This window comes from Globicephala melas, chromosome 4 (genome assembly GCF_963455315.2).
Source record: "Globicephala melas chromosome 4, mGloMel1.2, whole genome shotgun sequence".
Taxonomy (NCBI): domain Eukaryota; kingdom Metazoa; phylum Chordata; class Mammalia; order Artiodactyla; family Delphinidae; genus Globicephala; species Globicephala melas.
Window position 1 is genome coordinate 83,578,841 of NC_083317.1, and position 21,154 is coordinate 83,599,994.

At 37.4% G+C, this 21,154-nt stretch overlaps 1 protein-coding gene across 1 annotated transcript in view; it reads left to right on the top strand.

The window, feature by feature from the left end:
* MCF2L2 (MCF.2 cell line derived transforming sequence-like 2) overlaps positions 1–21,154 on the top strand; it is a 219,525-nt gene that overhangs the window by 32,388 nt on the left and 165,983 nt on the right. Inside the window, exon 3 of the mRNA XM_060298371.2 lies at positions 2,519–2,633. Coding sequence (XP_060154354.1) covers positions 2,519–2,633 — 115 coding nt within the window. The remainder of the gene's footprint in view (positions 1–2,518; positions 2,634–21,154) is intronic.

Genomic DNA, 21,154 nt, shown 5'->3' on the forward strand with positions numbered 1-21,154 from the left:
CTCAATCTTGTCAAACAACTAATCTGCAGGTATCTTTTTTTAAATTTAAAATAAGTATATAGGATTTAAGAGGCATTTCCTGGAGAAGAATGAATGGTCATCCAGACAAATATCACAGTGATGGGTCTCTGAAAGCCCAAGACTCACATTAACAATACTTACAAGAGACTCGTGTAGAAAAACCACAATGCTGACTTACTCTTTACATGATACAAATATTCGTGTTTGCTCAGTAGCGCATTCTCTCCCTTGAAACAAATTTACATGGAACAGCAGAGTATAAGCAGAAGATACCAGGTGTGGACTCAGAGCAGCAGAGTGGATTGGATGATCCTAATGGCGGTGTCATCAGGTAGACTGGAGACATGGCCTGGATACTCGAGGTTGTGGGCCAGGACCCTCTCTCCTTAGGATAGCTGCCTGCCTTTGCTTCTCTGAGTCTCCCTTTTCCATAGTTTCTTCATTGATCTCACACCCTCAGTAATCATGCAGTCCTCATTAACCCACACCCTGCACTGATGCATCTTTCATTAGATACGTGGAATACGTGCGGTCATTTGTAGTTAACTTCACTTGGGAGCCGTGTTCCACTGAAAGTAGCCTCCCTCCACGGGCATAGCCTGGAAGGTGCTCCCAGCACTTCAGCTCATGTCCCTCTGCCTAGTGCACAAGCGCTCCAACTTTCTTAGTCCTCCGTGCCTTAGCAGCTCAGTCATTTTTTCACGGCCCTTTTTGGCCAAAAGCAATACCTAACAGTCAAAACAACTTAAGTCTATATGTCCTGACAACTTAGTAGCTGTTTGAAAAAATAAATACACACAGTTGAAAGAAAAAGTAATATTTAACTTTCATTCTTAGAGAACCACAATTATCTCAAACCTTGGAATCAGTCTAGACACCACCACCTGCATTTCCTGTTCCACCTTGATTTTCATACTGCACTGGCTGTTTTTTTTTAATTAAAATTTTTTAAAATTTATTTTTATTTATTTATTTTTGGCTGCATTGGGTCTTCGTTGCTGTGCGTGGGCCTTCTCTAGTTGTGGCGAGCAGGGGCTACTCTTTGTTGCCGTGCGCAGGCTTCTCATTGCCGTGGCTTCTCTTGTTGTGGAGCATGGGCTCTAGGTGCTCAGGCTTCAGTAGTTGTAGCACGCGGGCTCAGTAGTTGTGGCTCACGGGCTTTAGAGCGCAGGCTCAGTAGTTGTGGCGGATAGGCTTAGTTGCTCTGCAGCATGTGGGATCTACCCAGACCAGGGCTCGAACCCGTGTCCCCTGCATTGGCAGGCGGATTCTTAACCACTGTGCCACCAGGGAAGCCCTGCACTTGCTTTTTATCCCAGCAGCCACCAAACCCCCAACTTCCCAAAGATGCAATGCCATTCAAAAGAATACCGCACAGTTTAATATTGAAATTCCGAACTACCTCAAGCTAGTAGCAAGCAAGGCATCTGACAGATGCCAATTATTGCTGTTTTTCCCCCAAATTTAAAATATTCATGGTGGTTTTGTGAGTTCACTGTGGTTCCCTGTTTGGGAACCATGGGGCTGGAACATAATCATGTGGGTACATCTAGGGGCAAAGAGATTGAGAAATATAATCTGTTTAATCTGGTGGCCTCTGCTCCAATGACTTAAATATTTGAATATTAATTTTATACTTTTGTTCTCACAGGGATGTCTTATATTCCCTTGTAAGAGTTACTGAAGGGCAGCTGATTATTGCCTCCTTGCAAGAATAATAACCATAATAATGGTTACCATTTATTGAGCACTTATATAATAATAAACACTCTGCTAAAGTGCTTTTCATATATGTTCTCACTTAATCCTCACAGTACCTTTTGAGGTAGGTACAGGTAATATGCCTATGACATAGATACATATGTATATATAAGGAAACTTGTATTTAAGTGTCTTGCTTAAAATCACATAGAGATTAAGTGGTAAAGCAGAATTTGAACAAGCCTGTCTGATTTTAGAGCCAACTCTCTCTCTCTCTGTTTTTTTTTTGTTTTTTTTGTTTTTTGGTCATGCCGCGCTGCATGCAGGATCTTAGTTCCCTGACCAGGGAGTGAACCTTTGTCCCCTGCAGTGGAAGTGCAGAGTCCTAACCACTGGACTGCCAGGGAATTCCTTAGAGCCAGCTCTCTTAACCACCATGCTCTTTCACCTTTGATATTTACTAACGACAAAAATAAAGAGCAATATTATGTATTTGTGTTGGCATTATTTACTATTCTACCTATGCTAAAAATATTTAAATCAGTGTTATCTTTTATACAGTAACTATCTTCAAAGGATTCAAAAATTGAATTCTCACAACACCCCTGAGCAAGCATGAAGGAGAGAGACTTGTTCGAAATAGTTCAGTGTCAACCTTCCCGCATTCTGCTCTGAAATAATATAGACAGAAAAGGGGGTGGCCAGTGCACATCTCGATATTAATTGAAGTTCCTTACCTGCAGAGGTGTGATGTGAAACATTTTGCTAACATCTTGACCACCTGTTTTTGTTGCAGGAGGCCGAGGGAAAGATGGTGCCCCCATCATCACTTTTCCAGAGTTTGTGGGGTTTAAACACATCCCAGATGAGGACTTTCTGAATGTCATGACCTACCTCACCAGCGTCCCCAGGTGAGCTGAACACAGTGTGCTCTGCTGCCTTCCTTGTCGCTGGCTTTGTCCTGAATTTCCCATGTGGAAGGGCTGGGGTGAGATGGAATCTTCCCTGAGCAGAGCTCACACTGGCATATAACTTAGCCAGTTTTGCTTATCCATCAGTCACAGACACGGGACGTGGAAAGAGACTAGAAAACAAAGTTACACGAGTATCGGTTTTGCTTATGGTGTGCACATACGCAGTACTTAATAAACATTGTTGAGTGAATGAAAAATTGATTGAATCGCTAATGCTGCTCTTGTTCCTTCAGGTTCATTGCTCTAGATTAAGGTGATTCTGGCTTCCTGGGGCCTGTTGTCTCAGACACCTGGCCGCTGCTCAGGGAGGTCAAGCCATGTTAGGAGTTATTTAATTTATCTCCCTCAAATAAGGAATTCAGGGGTAGATTTTATAGTTGTCATTGTCAGATGGAGAAACTAAGTCACAGAGCAAGGAAACTAAAAGTCCAGGAATAAAAACTGTGCCTAAAGCTGAGACCAAAACAGAGATGTTTTTGGGTATCTGCTACTTTCACCTCTCTGGCTCAGGTCTCACATATTTATGCCACTTAAGTCAATAAATAGCCAGATCTCCAAGGGATGGAATGTGGTACAGAGTTCATACTGGTGACAAACATTTTATAGACATAGGTGGAACTGGGCGTGGGGTCCAAACCCAATTCTCCCAGAAAGCAGACTTGGCCAGGAAAGGCCCTACCCTCCATGGGTCTGTATTGCTTAGGATACCGTCTGTTACTTAACTATTTTGTGGTTAGGAGTCTACACAACAGCCAGAGGTGTGCTGTTTTGCTTGCTTTCCATCTGCCTTATATGATTTAGAGGTAAACACCTGCTCTGTGATTGAAAGGCCACCTGGAGTCTGATCCCACCTGCAGAGATTAGGAAGTTGATTAGTTTGCTTTAACCAAACCCACTCTTTTTTGGTTTTTTGTTTTTATTTTATTTTTTTACCCTTCTTCTTCTTCAGAGAAAGCTATGGATTTATTTTTAATGTACTTCTTCAAAATTCAGTACTTACATTTCACCATTTCCCCTGTTCTCTGCCTCTGATCCCGGAATATTGTATGTATTATGCAGACACGAGAGGATTTGGGCTTTGTTGGTTTGAGGGAAGGATGCTGTATATCTCTGGGTTCTGCTTACATGGTTCTGTCTACAGGAACGCCTTTGCCACCCTTCTAGGCCTGGCTAATTCCTGCACAATCATCAGCCCTTAGTCTGATCTCATTTCTTCAAGGAAACTTGCCCTGACCCCAGTTCTGCTCTCACAGACTCTTTATTTCCACAGAACCCAGAGTGTACCCCTTGTATAATGCCACAGTATATGGAAATTATTTCTGCGTCTTCCATTAGACTGTGAACTAGTGAAGAGTAGGGGCCAATGCTTTTTTCCCCCCTTATTTTCTTTTTTTTTTAATTCCTAGCCCAGCACATAGTAGGTTCTCAAGAAGTGATGTTGGTGGAATTTCCAGTTCTGATATAATTCATCTCAATCAAAGCGTATTTGTTATAGGGTGAGAAGCGGGATGCTGCCAGAGAGAGGGGAACCCCACTCCTCACTCCTGCCTTTTCCTCCCAGGGTTATAGGGAGTTGAACTTGGTCTCCCTCTTTGGCTCAATTGCCTACCAAAACATTGACCTGTCCTTCTGTGAGGAGCAGCAAGGAAGAGGGTGAGCAGGGAGGTGGGTAGTGGGTGGAAGTGCCTTCTCCCCATTCTCATTATATTTGTTTTAAACTCACTGTCTAATTTTACTGAATCCCTGGATGCAGTCATGTGCTAAATGAAAAGTGTCATTTTCATCTTGTCCTTGCAGCCTTTTCTGAGTCACGCTAAGGACTGGACATTGAGTGCCATGTGACCCAGTGTAGAGAGAAGCATCGAGGGGTAGAAACCCTATCTCACAGGCAAAAAAGATAAGGAAAATCAAGAGGCTACTGTTTAGGCCTGTTTTCCCTTTTCTGCTCTATGCTTCTTGTATAATTTCTTGTGAACTAGGGAGTATTTTCCTTTCCTAGAGTGCAGTTTGTCTCTTGAGAAAGAGTAGTTGTCTGACCAGTTATTCCTCTTTCCTCTTCCTGGCATTTGCTCCTACTTGCTCACTGCCCCACCCTTTGTTACTTTCAACATAAAACAGAGACAACAGGTAAGAAGGTCTGAAAGGAGAATTTGACCTAAACTTTGCTTCCCAGTTTGCATTTCAGTTTCCAAAGAATGAAACCACTCCTATTCCTTTTATGATTCCTATTCATCACAATTTGCATCTTTCTAAATGTTACAGTGGTAACCAGGCACCAGAGCTTTTCCCAGATTGCACAATGTTTTATAGGCAGGTGGAATGACGTACAACAACAAGGAAGAATTGACACACTAGAAGAGGAGAATGGCAGGATACTCAGGGCAGGGAAAGGAAAGCTCGATGCCTGAAATGAATAAGGATCTCTCATTGTGGCTGGGTTGGGTGAGTGCCATAAGGCTTCCCACGGTAGCTCATTTTTTATCAGATCTTTGCTGAGTGCCATCAGTGTGTAGGGAGCTAGGTTGGGTGCCCTAAAGGACCAAAAAGACCATAAGACAATACCTTGGATCTCAAGAAATTCATCACAGGACTCTGTTGTCATGATATTTTGTGAAATATGCAAAGAAACTGCTATAGGAGCTCAGAAGAGAGAAAAATCACTTCAGACAGGAAAAAACAAGGAAAGCTTCAAGAATGAAGTGGGCTTAAAGGATGGATAAGATTTCCACAGGTAGATCGGAGAGGGACATTTCAGAGAGAGAGAGAGAACGGGATGGTGTTTAAGAGCTTTGGACACAGGCCAAACTGGATTGAAATCCAGATTCTATGCTCCCCAGCTGTGTCTGGAGCAAATGACTTGGCTTCTATTTCCAACTCCCACTCCACTGCTGGATTTTGAAGTTTTAAATAGAGCTTGTTTGAGGGAATTACAGACTATCCAGGTTGCCCAGAGCAGAGTGAAAATCCTTTTCAGATAGTAGTGAGAAATGAGACCTGGATAGACAGTGGGGAACAGACTGGGCAAGGCGTTTTCCACCAAGTTAAGGAGTTTACGCACAGTGAGCAGGACCAGGCCGTTGGAGGTTCTGAGGAGGAAAATGGCAACCAGATGAATTTGGTGGTGGTGTGCAGGATGGATCACAGGTAGTGGGGGAAAGGGGGTAGGGAGACCAATTAAGGGCTTCTGTCCCGGGATAGGTGCAAAGTGAGGAGGGAGTGAGCTGCATGATGGCAGGAGGACTGGACAGAAGGGGATGGGCAGGAAGGACAGGCACTGAGGACTGGTGGTTGTGAGGGAAGAGGGAGAGTGAGGAACTAATGATGATCCTCAGCTTTAGGAATTGTGTTCACAGTCAGATCTTTTTGCTTTTCCATGTCTGGGCACATGGAATTGAGGTCTCATTTGAAAGCTGTCTCCAGTGGCTACAGACTGTAGCTGAGTGGCTTGAAAAGGCATTAGTGAAATATTCTGAGCCACAGAGATGGCCAACTATTTTTAAATCACAGTTGTTTTCCAAAAAATCAATATTTGTATAACTAAGCATGCTTTTTTTTTTTGCGGTACGCGGGCCTCTCACTGTTGTGGCCTCTCTCGTTGCGGAGCACAGGCTCCGGACGCGCAGGCTCAGCGGCCATGGCTCACGGGCCCAGCCACTCAGCGGCTTGTGGGATCTTCCCAGACGGGGGCACGAACCCGTGTCCCCTGCATCGGCAGGTGGACTCTCAACCACTGCGCCACCAGGGAAGCCCTAAGCATGCATTTTTATTACCCTATTCCTCTATTCAGTTTCTTTGTTTTACTCATAGTTCTGAGTTCATTACCTGAGAGGGATTGGAGAAAGTACTTTTATTAGATGGTAACAAGAACTATATTTCATAACTGAATTTTATGATTATTTACTATTTCTGAAGGTCTTTTTCTATAATGAATCTGTCCAGAGGCCTGTTTAAGTTTGAAAAATTCTTCCATGTCCCTTTTCCTCCCATAAAGCCTGATGAATATTCTTTGAGAAGAGTTGTACCTCTTTTACAATACACTGTCTGATAGAATGCTGTCGGGCGTTTCTACTTGAGGAAGAGAGGGAAGGAGGACAGTGTTATTATTTGACCTGTGAATTATAATGACTTGCTCGTTTGTATTGAAAGACTGAATGGGATTATAGCAACCCAGCAGCTTTAGAAACCAGCCTCGCCAGAGAAGTGAGTTTGATCTGGGCCTTTTACTATTATGAAGACAGTGGAAAAGCCCCTGTTTTTAAGTGGTTTTGAATAGTATTAATAGGAAAGGTGCTGCTATGATTGAGTAGTTAGGAAAAGGTATGTTATTTCCTGGACTGGCTATGGAATTGCTCCCCCAAATCAGGAAAATGGAATCATTCATTTGACTTCTAAGGATAGAGGTTCAGAGTGGGGAGTCTTATTGGGCTGCTGTCTTGCCCAAGGTGGATGGATTTGCTTCACAGCTCTCAGGAAGGATACCTTCGGAGACCAGACCTTAGGCACCCAACTGAGGCTCAAAATTAGAGAGCACCCCATGGATTTATTATGAATAAATGGTGACAATGGCAAGTAAGTCTTATGTACCAGGAGAATTTGAATGGACTATATTAGAAGCCAGAAAAAAATTTAATATGCCAGATTGCTGGTCTTTGCTATGTAAGAGCCAGGGTGTCTGACATTGTTTCTCCCCAGTAGAAGGACCTAGTGTGTATATAACAGCTTTTCTTTGTTCATTTGTTGAAGTGATTGTTTTAGAATACCCATGCTGTATCCTGCCTTTGTGCCATCTATCCTGTACAAAGAAGAGCTCACTTTCCCTTTTCTGATAATTCAGGTTTCTTTAGACATTCAAAACACAGCCTCTTGCTTGAATTTAACAGTGCTAATGATTGTAAATATCTGAAATTTGTTTTACTCAGTGGTATTATCAATTACAAACAAGATAATTGCTCTAGTTCTGTGAAAAATGCCATTGGTATTTTGATAGGGATTGTATTGAATCTGTAGATTGCCTTGGGTAGTATGGTCATTTTAACAATACTAATTCTTCTAATCCATGAACATGGTATATATTTCCATTTGTTTGTGTCATCTTCAATTTCTTTCATCAGTGTCATATCAATAGTTTTCTGAGTACAGGCCTTTTACCTCCTTAGTTAGATTTATTCCTAGGTATTTTATTCTTTTTGATGCAATTGTAAATGGGATTGTTATCTTAATTTCTATTTCTGATAGTTTGTGTTAGTGTATAGAAATGCGACAGATTTCTGTATACTAATTTCGTATCCTGCAACTTTACTGAATTCATCGATGAGCCCTAGTAGTTTTCTGGTGGCATCTTTAGATTTTCTGTGTATAGTATCATGTCATCTGCAAACAGTGAGAGTTTTACTTTTTCCTTTCCAATTTTGATTCCTTTAATTTTTTTTTCTTGTTTGATTGCTGGGGCTAGGACTTCCAATATTATGTTGAATAAAAGTGGCAAGAGTGGGCATCCTTATCTTGTTCCTGATCTTAGAAGGAAATGCCTTCAGCTTTTTACCATTGAGTATGATGTTAGCTGTGGCTTTATTTATTTTTTTATATTTATTTTTTTATTGAAGTGTAGTTGATTTACAATGTTGTGTTAGTTTCAGGTGTATAGCAAAGTGATTCAGTTATACATATATATATCTATTCTTTTTCAGATTCTTTTCCCTCATAGGTTATTACAAAATATTGAGTATAGTTCTCTGTGCTATACAGTAAGCCCTTGTTGGTTATCTGTTTTGTATATAGTAGTGTGTACATGTTAATCCCAAACTCCTAATTTATCCCTCCCCCCCCTTTCCCCTTTGGTAACCATAAGTTTGTTTTCTATGTCTGTGGATCTATTCCTGTTTCGTAAACAAGTTCATTTGTATCATTTTTTTATATTCCACATATAAGTGATATCATATAATATTTGCCTTTCTCTGTCTGACTTACATCACTTAGTATGATAATCTCTAAATCCATCCATGTAGCTACAAATGGCATTATTTCATTCTTTTTCATGGCTGAGTAATATTCCATTTTATATATATATATATATATATATATATATATATATATATATATATATATACACACACACACACACACCACATCTTCTTTATTCATTCATCTGTTGATGGAAATTTAGGTTGGTTCCATGTCTTGGCTATTGTAAATAGTGCTGTAATGAACATTGGGGTGCATGCATCTTTTTGAATTAGAGTTTTGTCTTGATATATGCCCAGGAGTGGGATTGCAGGATCATATGGTAACTCTATTTTTAGTTAGCTGTGGGCTTTATTATGTTGAAGTGTGTTCCCTCTATACCCACTTTGTTGAGAGTTTTTTAATCATAAATGGATGTTGAATTTTGTTAAAAGCTTTTTCTGCATCTATTGAGATGATCATATGATTTTCCTTCTTTAATTTGTTAACGTGGTGTATTACATTGATTGATTTCTGGATATTGAATCATCCTTGCATCCATGGGGTAAATCCCACTTGATCATGGTGTATGATCTTGAATTTGGTTTGCTAATATTTTGTTGATGATTTTTACATCTATGTTCATCAGAGATATTAGCCTGTAGTTTTCTTTTTTGGTGATATTTCTGTCTGGTTTTGGTATCAGGGTGATGCTGGCCTCATAGAATGAGTTAGGGAGTATTCCTTCCTCTGCAATTTTTTTGGAATGGTTTGAGAAGGATAGGTTTTAACTCTTCTTTAAATGTTTGGTAGAATGCATCTGTGAAATGATCTGGTCCTGGACTTTGTTGTTTTGGGAGTTTTTCTTATTATTGATTAGGGTTTTTTTTACTGGTAATTTGTCTGTTTATACTTTGTATTCTTCATTGTTCAGTCTTGGAAGACTGTACAGTTCTAGGAATTTGTCCATTTCTTCTAGGTTGTCCATTTTATTGGCATATAATTGTTTATAGTAATCTCTTATGATAATTTGTATTTCTGTGGTATCTGTTGTAACTTCTTTTTCATTTCTGATTTTATTAATTTAGACCATCTCTTTTTTTCTTGATGAGTCTGGCTAAAGGTTCATCAATTTTGTTTAGACCAAATAATTCTAAAATTGGTATGGAAACACAACAGATCCCGAATAGCCAAAACAATCTTAAGAAAGAAGAACAAATCTGGAGGATCACACTCCCTGATTTAAAACTATACTACAAAGCTACAGTAATCAAAACAGTATGGCACTGGCACAAAAACAGATACATACATCAATGGAACAGAATAGAGAGCCCAGAAATGAACCCACAGTCATATGGGCAATTAATTTATGAGAAACAGCCAAGAATATACAATGGAGAAAAGACAGCTTCTTGAACAAGTGGTGTTGGGAAAACTGGATAGCTATATGGAAAAGAATCAAGTTAGACTACTCTCTCACACACATGCACAAAATAAATTCAAAATGGATTAAAGACTTAAATGTAAGACCTGAAACCATAAATCTTCTAGAAGAAAACATAGACTCTATGCTCTTTGACATAGTCTTTGTAGATTTTTTTGGATATGTCTCCATAGACAAGGAAAACAAAAGCAAAAATAAACAACTGGGACTACATCAAACTAAAAAGCTTTTGCACAGCAAAGGAAACTATCAGTAAAACAAAAAGGCCACCTACTGAATGGAAGAAGATATTTGCAAATGATATATCTGATAAGGGGTTAATTCTCCAAAATATACAAAAAACTCATGTAATTCAACATCAAAAAACAAACAACCTAGTTAAAAAATGGGCAGAGGATCTGAATAGATATTTTTCCAGGGAAGATAAGCAGTTGGCCAACAGGCACATGAAAAGATGCTCAACATCACTACTCATCAGGGAAATGCAAATCAAAACCACAGTGAGATATCACCTCACATCTATCAGAATGGCTATTATCAAAAATACAAAAAAAATAACAAGTGTTGGTGAGGATGTGGAGGAAAGATTTTTATTTTATTTTATTTTTTATATCGAAGTATACTTGATTTACAATGTTGTGTTAGTTCCTGGTGTACAGCAAAGTGATTCAATGTTGTAGCTCTGCTGTTGAGCTATCACAGCAGAGTTCAGTAATTGAGGCAGAGACCATATGGCCTGCAAAGCCTAAAATATTTACTCTGGTTCTTTACAGAAAAAGTATGATGACTTTTAAGCTAGAATATTCGGACTGATAATACTTAGTGGACATTATTACTAAATTTAATGCAGTTGGGCTTCCCTGGTGGCACAGTGGTTAAGAATCTGCCTGCCAATGCAGGGGACACGGGTTCGAGCCCTGGTCCAGGAAGATCCCACATGCTGCGGAGCAACTAAACCCGTGCGCTACAACTACTGAGCCTGTGCTCTAGAGCCTGCGAGCCACAACTACTGAGCCCGTGTGCCACAACTACTGAAACCCATGTGCCTAGAGCCCGTGCTCCACAACAAGAGAAGCTACTGCAGTGAGAAGCCTGTGCACTGCAACGAAGAGTAGCCCTTGCTTGCCGCAACCAGAGAAAAGTCCATATGCAGTAACGAAGACCCAATGCAGCCAAAAATAAATAAAATAAACAAATTTTAAAAAATTTAATGCAATGTTTATCATCCCACTTAAGTTGTAAAGATTATTCAGTCAGGGCTTCCCTGGTGGCGCAGTGGTTGAGAGTCCGCCTGCCGATGCAGGGGACACGGGTTCGTGCTGTGGTCTGGGAAGATCCCACATGCCGCGGAGCGGCTGGGCCCGTGAGCCATGGCCGCTGAGCCTGTGCGTCCAGAGCCTGTACTCCGCAATGGGAGAGGCCACAACGGTGAGGGGCCCGCATACCGCAAAAATAAATAAATAAATAATGCCTAGAGTCCTTTAATGTTGAATATTGTGGACTAACCTATGAATCCTCCTTCCCTATCATTTTCAGGCTTTCTTAAAATAGTAAGTAATAAATAGTAAAAAGTCATGTAATAATTAGTAAATAAGTAAATAGTATAAATAATAAAATAAATAGTAGACAATATGGTCATCCCTTGGTATAAACAGGGGATTGGTTCCAAGACCCTTGAGGATACCTAAATTTGCTCATGCTCAAATCCCTTATACAAAATTGCACAGTACAGTCAGCCCTCTGTATCCACAGATGCGGAACCTACATATATGGAGGGCCAGTTGTACTTGTTGATTTACTACTGTGCATTTATATCTTTCTTTACTCTCATCCTTCAAGTTCTTCTACCTATATTCCAATTTCTTTCCATTACTAAGATTTATAATGTATTTTACATCTTACTATATATGTTTTTTTCTTTGATTATAGGTTGATCCTAAATAATAGAAAGCAGTAGAATGCATTTATATATGTAATATAATTGGACGTCTAGAGTGAGAGATGTAATCCTAAGTCATTAAACCTGTGCCACTCAAAGGAGAATGCTATAAATGTTAAGGTAAAATAGGTTCTCTTTTCTCATACTCCATGGGTTGCTCACAACCATGCCACAATTTAATTCATTTCAGACTCGGACAATGACTTTTTATATACCTTTTCCCCTAGCATTTCTAATTGCCTTTCTTTTTTTTCTCTTGTTTATAGAATGGCATATATCTATTGCATTATTAATATCTTATGGATTCTTTATCATAGAATTTGTCTAATGCATACATTAGACAAATTCTTTTGAGCCTCTCTGAGCTACTCTTATAATTCAAGGTGGTTGCTGTGTAAACCACCTGCTACAGGCTGTCAACCTGGGGTTGCTTTTTATTCTGTCTCTGGGAAGGTCATTCATTCTTTTTGGGATTTCATTTTCATTAAAAAAAACTTTCAAATTATTTCTTTTGTAGAAAGGGTGTATGGTAAGTGAATCTTACAAGATCTTGAATGTCAGAAAATGGCTCACTTTGACCTCACACTTGTCTGACAGTCTGAGTATGGAATTTATGTAAAATAACATTCATCTGTTGATTTCTGGCATTCAGTGTTACTGATAAAAGGTTGATCCTTGTAACAAGGATCTGAGTCTTCATAGGTAAGCTGCTTCTTTCTCCCCATAGGAAACTTTTGTGGTTTTTTCTTTATGTTTTGCAGGTTTGAAATTTCAAACTTTTTCTTTCATTCTGCTGGGCCTTTGAACAGAAGAGTCAAGTCTCTCTTAGGCTTAGAATTTTTTTTTCTGTCATTTCTTTGCTTATTTCTTTCTTACAACTCTGTTTTCTGCTTCTGGAACTCAAATTAGAGGGACATTACATCTTCTGAATCTCTCCTCTGTGTTTTTAACTTCCTTTTGTATTTTTCATCTATCACTTTACATTTTAATATGTGTATATATGGTATATGTCATATACAATACATATATATATATATATATAAATATAAATTGTCAGTTCATGTCTTTGCTGTTTTTTCCCATTGAGTTTTCTATCTTTATTTTCCTGTCACTTTTAATAATTCTTTATGGATTAGGGATATTAGCCCTTTATCTGTGATGTATGTTCCATATATTTTCTCTCAGTTTTTCGTTTGTCCTTTAACTCTGCTTAGGATATTTTTTGCCATGTGAAATTTTTATGTCATCAAATATATCAGTGTTTCTTTTATTGCATCTGGATTTTGAGTCATTGTCAGAAAACTTTTGTATACCTGGGTTATAGAGGAATTCACCCAAGCTTTCTTGTAATACAGTATGATTTCACTTTTTACAGTTAGCCCTGATACAGTTGGTGTTTATTTCTATGTGTGGTATGAAGTATAGATCTAAGTTTATCTTTTCCCAAATGGCTATTCAGTTATCCTAACACCATTAATTTTAAAAGCTCATCTTCACTTCAGTAATTTGAGAGCCAATTGGTCTGCCTATTCATAAGTGAGTAATATACTATTTTAATTATGAGGAGTTAAATATTTTTAATATCTTCTAGGATTAATTCCCCCTCCCCTCCCAGGTCCTTAAGCTTTACTTTTTTCATGTTTTCCTACTATTCTTTCTTGTTTTCTTTCTATGTCTATCTCCATTAAAAAAAAAAAAAAAGAAAAAGAAAGCTTGTTGGTCTTGTCATTGAGACTGTTAAATTTATAAATTTACTCAGGAAAAAGTGACATATATATGGTGTTAAAATCATCCTATCAAGAAAAAGAAAAGTCTTTCCATGTGTTAAAATCTACTTTTGTGTCTTTTAGGAGTGTTTAAAATTTTCCTGACATAGTTTTGTATATTTATGTTAAGCTTATTCCTAAATATTTTATGTTTGTTGCTATTGTAAATGGGATAGCTCTACCATCATATCCATTAACTGGTAATTTTATCTGGTACTGAATTAGGTTTAGGTATCGTTGTCATACTTGCTTCATAAATAGCATTTTGAAGTTTTCTTTCAGTTTTTAGGCTTGGAAACTATTTTTGTGGCATTGGGACTTTATACAGTCATTGATGATGTCAATTCCCCTGTGAAATTCCCCTGTGAATCTGGGACTTGATAACTTTATTTCCTCTATGGACATTGGTCTGTTTAAGCTTTACATTTCTAATGAGATCAATTTTGGTAAACTGTATTTTCCTAGGAAATTACCTATTTTTGTCTTGGTTTTTAAGTTTCTTTGCATAGAGGTATGCAAAGTAATTTTCCTAAAACAAATTTTCTTGTGTTTCAGTGGTTATTTTCCCTTTGCTATTTCTTAGTTTATCTGTGCTTTGTCCTTTTTTCCCCCCCTTGATTAAGTGAGTTAGTGGCTTATTTATTTTGTTAATTTAAAAAATGGGATTCTGAAAACATAGGAAAAACACTCTTTGACATAAACCACAGGGCTTCCCCAGTGGCGGTGGCGCAGTGGTAGACATAAACCACAGCAAGATCTTTTTTGACCCACCTCCTAGAGTAATGGAAATAAAAACAAAAATAAACAAATGGGACCTAATGAAACTTCAAAGCTTTTGCACAGCAAAGGAAATCATAAACAAGACAAAAGACAACCCTCAGAATGGGAGAAAATATTTGCAAATGAAACAACAGACAAACGGTTAATCTCCAAAATATACAAACAGCTCATGGAGCTCAATTTCAAAAAACAAACAATTCAATTAAAAAATGGGTGGAAGACCTAAATAGACATTTCACCAAAGAAGACATACAAATGGCCAAGAGGCACATAAAAAGATGCTCAACATCACTAATTATTAGAGAAATGTAAATGAAAACTACAGTGAGGTATCACTTCACACCAGTCAGAATGACCATTATCAAAAAATCTAGAAACAATAAATGCTGGAAAGGGTGTGGAGAAAAAGGAACCCTCCTGCACTGTTGGTGGGAATGTAAATTAATACAGCCACTATGGAGAACAGTATGGAGGTTCCTTAAAAAACTACAAATAGAACTACCATATGACCCAGCAATCCCACTACTGGGCATATACCCTGAGAAAACCATAATTCAGAAAGAGACATGTACCGCAATGTTCATTGCAGCACTATTTACAATAGACAAGACATGGAACCAACTTAAATGTCCATCGACAGATGAATGGATAAAGAAGATGTGGCACATATATACCATGGAATATTACTCAGCCATAAAAAGAAAGGAAATTGAGTTATTTGTAGTGAGGTGGATGGACCTAGAGTCTGTCATACAGAGTGAAGTAAGTCAGAAAGAGAAAAACAAATACTGTATACTAAAGCATATATATGGAATCTGAAAAAAAAAATGGTACTGATGAACCTAGTTTCAGGGCAGGAATAAAGAGGTAGACATAGAGAATGGACTTGAGGACCCAGGGGATGGGGGAGGGGGAGGCTGGGGCGAAGTAAGAGTAGCATCGACATATATACACTACCGAATGTAAAATAGCTAGTGGGAAGCAGCAGCATAGCACAGGGAGATCAGCTTAGTGCTTTGCGATGACCTAGAGAGGTGGGATGGGGAGGGTGGGAGGGAGGCTCGTGGAGGAGGGGATGTGGGGATGTATGTGTGCATATGGCTGATTCCTTTTGTTGTACAACAGAGACTAACACAGTATTGTGAAGCAATCATACTCCAATAAAGATCTATTTAAAAACTGGGATTCTGAAAAGGATGGAGAAATGGCAATGGTGATTGGGTAGGCTGTTAGCAATGTCTTCCACAATAAAAATCCTATTAGATATCAAAATAAATAAATAAATAAATAATAAAAAAATTAACAATGGGATTCTGGTTTTTTAATTAGATCAATTGGCTTTTCTCTTTTCTACCTTATTCACTCTGCCTTTCTCTTTAATATCTTCTTCATTGTGCTTTCTTTTGGGTTGCTTTTTTTTTTTCTCATTTTTTGAGTTGAAAGTTTTTTCTCATTTTTTGAGTGTTATGAATTTTCTTGATCACTGCTTTGAATGTAGCCCATAAATTCTGATATGTAGTTTTGCATTGGCCAAAAAGTTCGTTTGGGTTTTGCTGTAAGATTGTACAGAAAAACCCGAACGAACTTTTTGGCCAACCCCCAATATTTTCATTATCACTGTATTTTAGCAATTCTCTAATTATGTTTTATATTTCTCCCTGACTGAAGAGTTGTTTAATAGAAGGTTTTTAAAATTTCAGGTGTTTTCTTTGTAGCCCTATATCATGACTAATTTTTGTGGATGTTCCATGTGTGCTTGAAAAGAAGATGAATCCTGTATTATCAGGAGATAAAGTCCAATACATTTCAATTAGCTCTTCCTTTTTGATTATGTTTTAGGTATTCTATAACCTTATTGATATGTTGTCTATTCTGTCTTGTACTGAACGTGGTGTATTAAAATCTCCTATGTAAAATGTATTTCTGTCTGTTTCCTTGTATCTCCTGTAGTTTCTGCTTTAAAAAACTGGTTATTAGGGTATTTGGAGCATAGATATTTATGACTGTTATATCTCCATTGTGAATTGTGACTTTTAGCATTAACAAGTGTTTCTTGTGATGTTTAATGCTTTATGGCTTAAATTCTACTTTGATACCAAGACTGAAACCCCTTGCTATTGTTTCCATTTACCTAGTACACTTTTGCCAATTCCTTTATTTTTAGCCTTTCTGAATTACTTTGTTCTAGATCTTTTTCTTGGATATAGTATATAGTCAGTTTTTACTTTGTAAGTCAAATTGAAAATCTTTTTCTTATATTAAGTGCATTAAGCCTGTTCATATGACTGATATATTTGATCTCAATTTCGTCATTATTTATTTTTTAATTAATTTTTATCAGAGTATAGTTCCTTTACAATGCTGTGTTAGTTTCTGCTCTACAGCAAAGTGAATCAGTTACACGTATACATATATCCACGCTTTTTTAGATTTCCTTCCCATTTAGGTCACCACAGATCATTGAGTAGGGTTACCTGTGGTAAACAGTATGTTTTCATTAGTTATCTATTCTATACCTAGTAGTGTATATATGTCAATCCCAATCTTCCAATTCGTCCCACCCCCATAAAATAGCAACATATATTTCATGTTATAACTACTAGGTGTATTATGTTATATTTACTGTATTTCTCTACATGATATGTTTTCTTTCCTTTTTAATTTTTTAACTTCTTTTGATATTTAGAAAGATTTGTGATTTTGTTCTTGTATTTATGCCTTTTTAATGCCCTTAGTCCCTTTTCTAAAATATAACAATTTACTATCTGGTTTTTTAGTTTTCAGTAATATCCATTGATTCCCACCTGTTGCTTATTACAACAATCAATGAACTTATTCTTTTCTCTCCCCTTCTCCTTTTTCCTTCTATCTTTTAACTTGGATTATTTCTATATCTTATTTTCCTACCATGGTTAGTATTAGACTTACGATTAAATATGTTAAATTAATCCCTTTGCTGCAGTTTCCCCAAGTTCTCTCTTAATTGGATGAAGGACAATCTTACTAGATTCTTCAAAAGGGGCTTATAGATACAGAATTCCCTGAGTTTTTTTTTTTACATGTTTATAATTGTTTTTCTATTGCCTTAATACTTGAAAGCCAGCTTGTCAGGATAAAAAATTCTTGGTTCACACATTTTCTTCATGAATTGTTGTAGAATGTTGCTCCATTCTCTCCATGATTTGTATACTACTTTAGAAAAGTATGGTGCCTGTCTGTTTCTCTTCTCCTGGTAAATTATTTGATCTCTTTCCTAGAGGTGCTTAGAATTTTTACTTTAAGCCTAACAGTTTTACTAGGATATGTCTCAGAGTTGATTGTTTCAGATCAGTTTTCCCAGGTGCCTGCTAGTCCTTTTCAGGTTTATGTAGAATCAGGTCATTTATTGTTTATGGAAAGTTTTCTTGTATTATACTTGTAAGTATTATTTCTGTTCCTTTGTTTTACTTTTAGTCTTATGGACTCCAGTTAAAAATATGTTGCTTCTTTTTCAGTCTGGCCTGTTTCCACGACTTTCTTTCTCACCTTTGTTATTGTTTCCTTTTTTTTTTTTTATTTTCATTCACTTGTTTGTTTTCTTTATGCTATTTACTGTCCCTTATTAAACTTTTGTTCACATATGTTATTGCTTGGTATCTTGTTATTTAGACTCCATTTCTCATATGATTTTGCTTCTCCTTTTATTTTTCTGACTTCAATCAGAAAAATTTTCTGACTTTATTTCTTCGTTTCTTTACATATTAGAAAAGTCCTATTTCTGTTCTTGGTTTTTGAGTTTCTTATTTAAAGTGTCACCTGTACCCCATCCCCTACATGATTGTTTATAGACATGTAATTCAGTTTGGAGAGCTGTTACAGCTTTTTGTCTGCTTAATGACTAATTTTTTGAAAGAATTTTCATTATCTAAAAAGTTTTTTAATAGACTTTTTTAAAGTTTACAGCAAAATTGAGTGGAAATTTCAGATATTTCCCATATACTCCCTGCCCCCCCCCACACCCAACCTCCCCATTAACATCCAGCACCAGAGTGGTACATTTGTTACCACTGATGAACCTACATTGACACATCATTAACCCCCAGAGTCCATAATGTATATTAAGGTTCAGTCTTGGTGTTCTACGTACTTTGGGTTTGGACAAATGTATGTTGACATGTATCCACCATTATAGTATCATACAGAATAGTTTCACTGCCCTAAAAATCCTCTGTGCTCCACCTGTTCATCCGTCCCATGCTCCCACCCCCAACCCCTAGCAACCACTGATTTTTACTGTCTCCATAGTTTTGCAGTGTGCACAATGTTATGTAGTTGTAATCATACAGTATATAGCCTTTTAAGACTGACTTCTTTCACTTAGTAATATGCATTTAAGTTTCTTCCATGTCTTTTCATGACTTGACAACTCATTTCTTTTTATTACTGAATAATGTTTTGCTGGATATACTACAGTTTATCCTACTGAAAGAAACCTTGGTTGCTTCCAAGTTTTGACAATTATGAATAAAGCTGCAGTAAACATCCATATGTGAGGTTTTGTGTGGACATAAGTTTTCAACTTATTTAGGTAAATACCAAGGAGTACACTTGTTGGATTACATGGTATGAGTATGTTTAGTTTTGTAAGAAACTGCCAGATAGTATTTCAAAGTGACTGTACCACTTTGAATACCCACCAGCAATAAATGAGAGTTCCTGTTCCTCCACATCCTTGCCAAAATTTGGTATTGTCAGTATTTAGGATTTGGTCATTCTAATAGATGTACAGTGGAATATCATTGTAGTTTTAACTTGCAATTTCCTAATGACATATGTTGTTAAACATCTTTTCATATGCTTATTTTCCACCTGAATATATTCTTTTGTGAGGTATCCGTTTTGGGTTTTTGCCCAGTTTTTAATTGGGTGGTTTGTTTTCTTATTGTTAAATTTTAAAAGTTCCTTGTATTTTGGATAATGGTTCTTTATCCAATATGTCTTTTGTAAATATTTTCTTTAAAAAAAATTTGTGGTTTGTCTCCTCATTCTCTTGAAGTTAAAAAGTTTTGATTCTTATTCTCTTTTTTTCCCCTTTATAGTAGACTTATATAGATGAATACTGCTTGCATCTTTGCAATTACTAAACAGGTTTGGTGGTTTGGGGTGGTTTATAAGATTCCTAGTTCAAGAACACCATCTTTTGTTAGTATAGCTAAATATAGTTTCTTTTATTGGTGGACTTAAAAAACTTTTTTTGGAAGTTAAGGGGAAGGGTGTGTATCCTTGATTTTTTTTTTTTTTTTTTGTCTTGCAGGATGCTAAATTTTATCTCTTGGTTCTTTTTGTGTTTACCACACAGTTACCACCTCTCCTTTCATCTCCTTTTCTCTCCCAGAAGGCTTGTCTTTCCAACACTGCCTCTTTGAGTCTTTCTCTAGTCAGTACCCTGAGGTATGAGGACTCTTTTCAGTATCTTTGCACTTAGGGTGAACTTTTCTTTACTGGGAATGATTTTATCTCCATCCCCTCTTTTCTTGACTCTCCCTATGTATTAATCAGAGTTCTCCAGAGAAACAGAACCAATAAAATATATATATATATATATTATGGTTAATTTTATGAGTCAACCTGATTGGGCTAAGGGATGCCCATTTAGCTGGTAAAACATTATTTTTGGATGTGTCTACGAAGATATTTCTGGAAGAGATTAACATTTGAATTCATGAACTGAGTAAAACAGATTGCCCTCCCCAATGTGAGTGGGTATCATCCAATCCATTGAGTGCCTGAATAGAATAAAAAGGCAGAGTAAGGGTGAATTCTCTCTCTACTTGAGCTTGGACATCCATCTTTTCTTGCCCCTGGATATCAGTGCTCCTGGTTTTTGGGCTTTCAGACTCAGATCAGGCTTTAGATCATCAGTTCCTCCATTCTCTGGCCTTGAACTTGGATTGAGTTACACCACTAGCATTTCTGGTTCGTTAGCTTGCAGATGGCAGATCATGGGACTTTTTGGTCTCTATAACTGCATGAGCCAATTCTTATAATAAATCTCTTTTTGATATATATCAATATATATTTTATTGGTTCTGTTTCTCTAGAGAACCCTGATATATAGATATAGATGTAGATATAGATATAGGTATAGATTTATTATAATGCATTGGCTTATCCAATTATGGAAGCTGAGAAGTCTCACAATCTGCCCTCTGCAGACTGGAGACCGAGGAAGGCCAGTGGTGTAGATTGAAGGCCTAAAATCCAAAGAGCCAATTTTGTAGATTTCAGTCCTCGTCTGAAGGCCTGAGAATCAGAAGCACTGAGGGCAGAAGATCAATGTCCCAGCTCAACACTCAGACCGAGAGAGAGCATGAATCCCCTCTTCCTTCAAATTTTTGTTCTATTCAGGCCCTCAGTGGGTTGGATGATGCCCACCCACGTTGGGGAGGGTATTCTGGACAAACCAGGAGGGTTGGTCGCCCTACATTTGACTCAGTCTTATGGCAATGCAGTAAAATTTCAGTTAATTAAATATTTTCTATTCCTAGCTTACTGAAAAAGGCAAATCATAGAAAATATATTAATATTAGAGCTTAATTAAGAAAACATG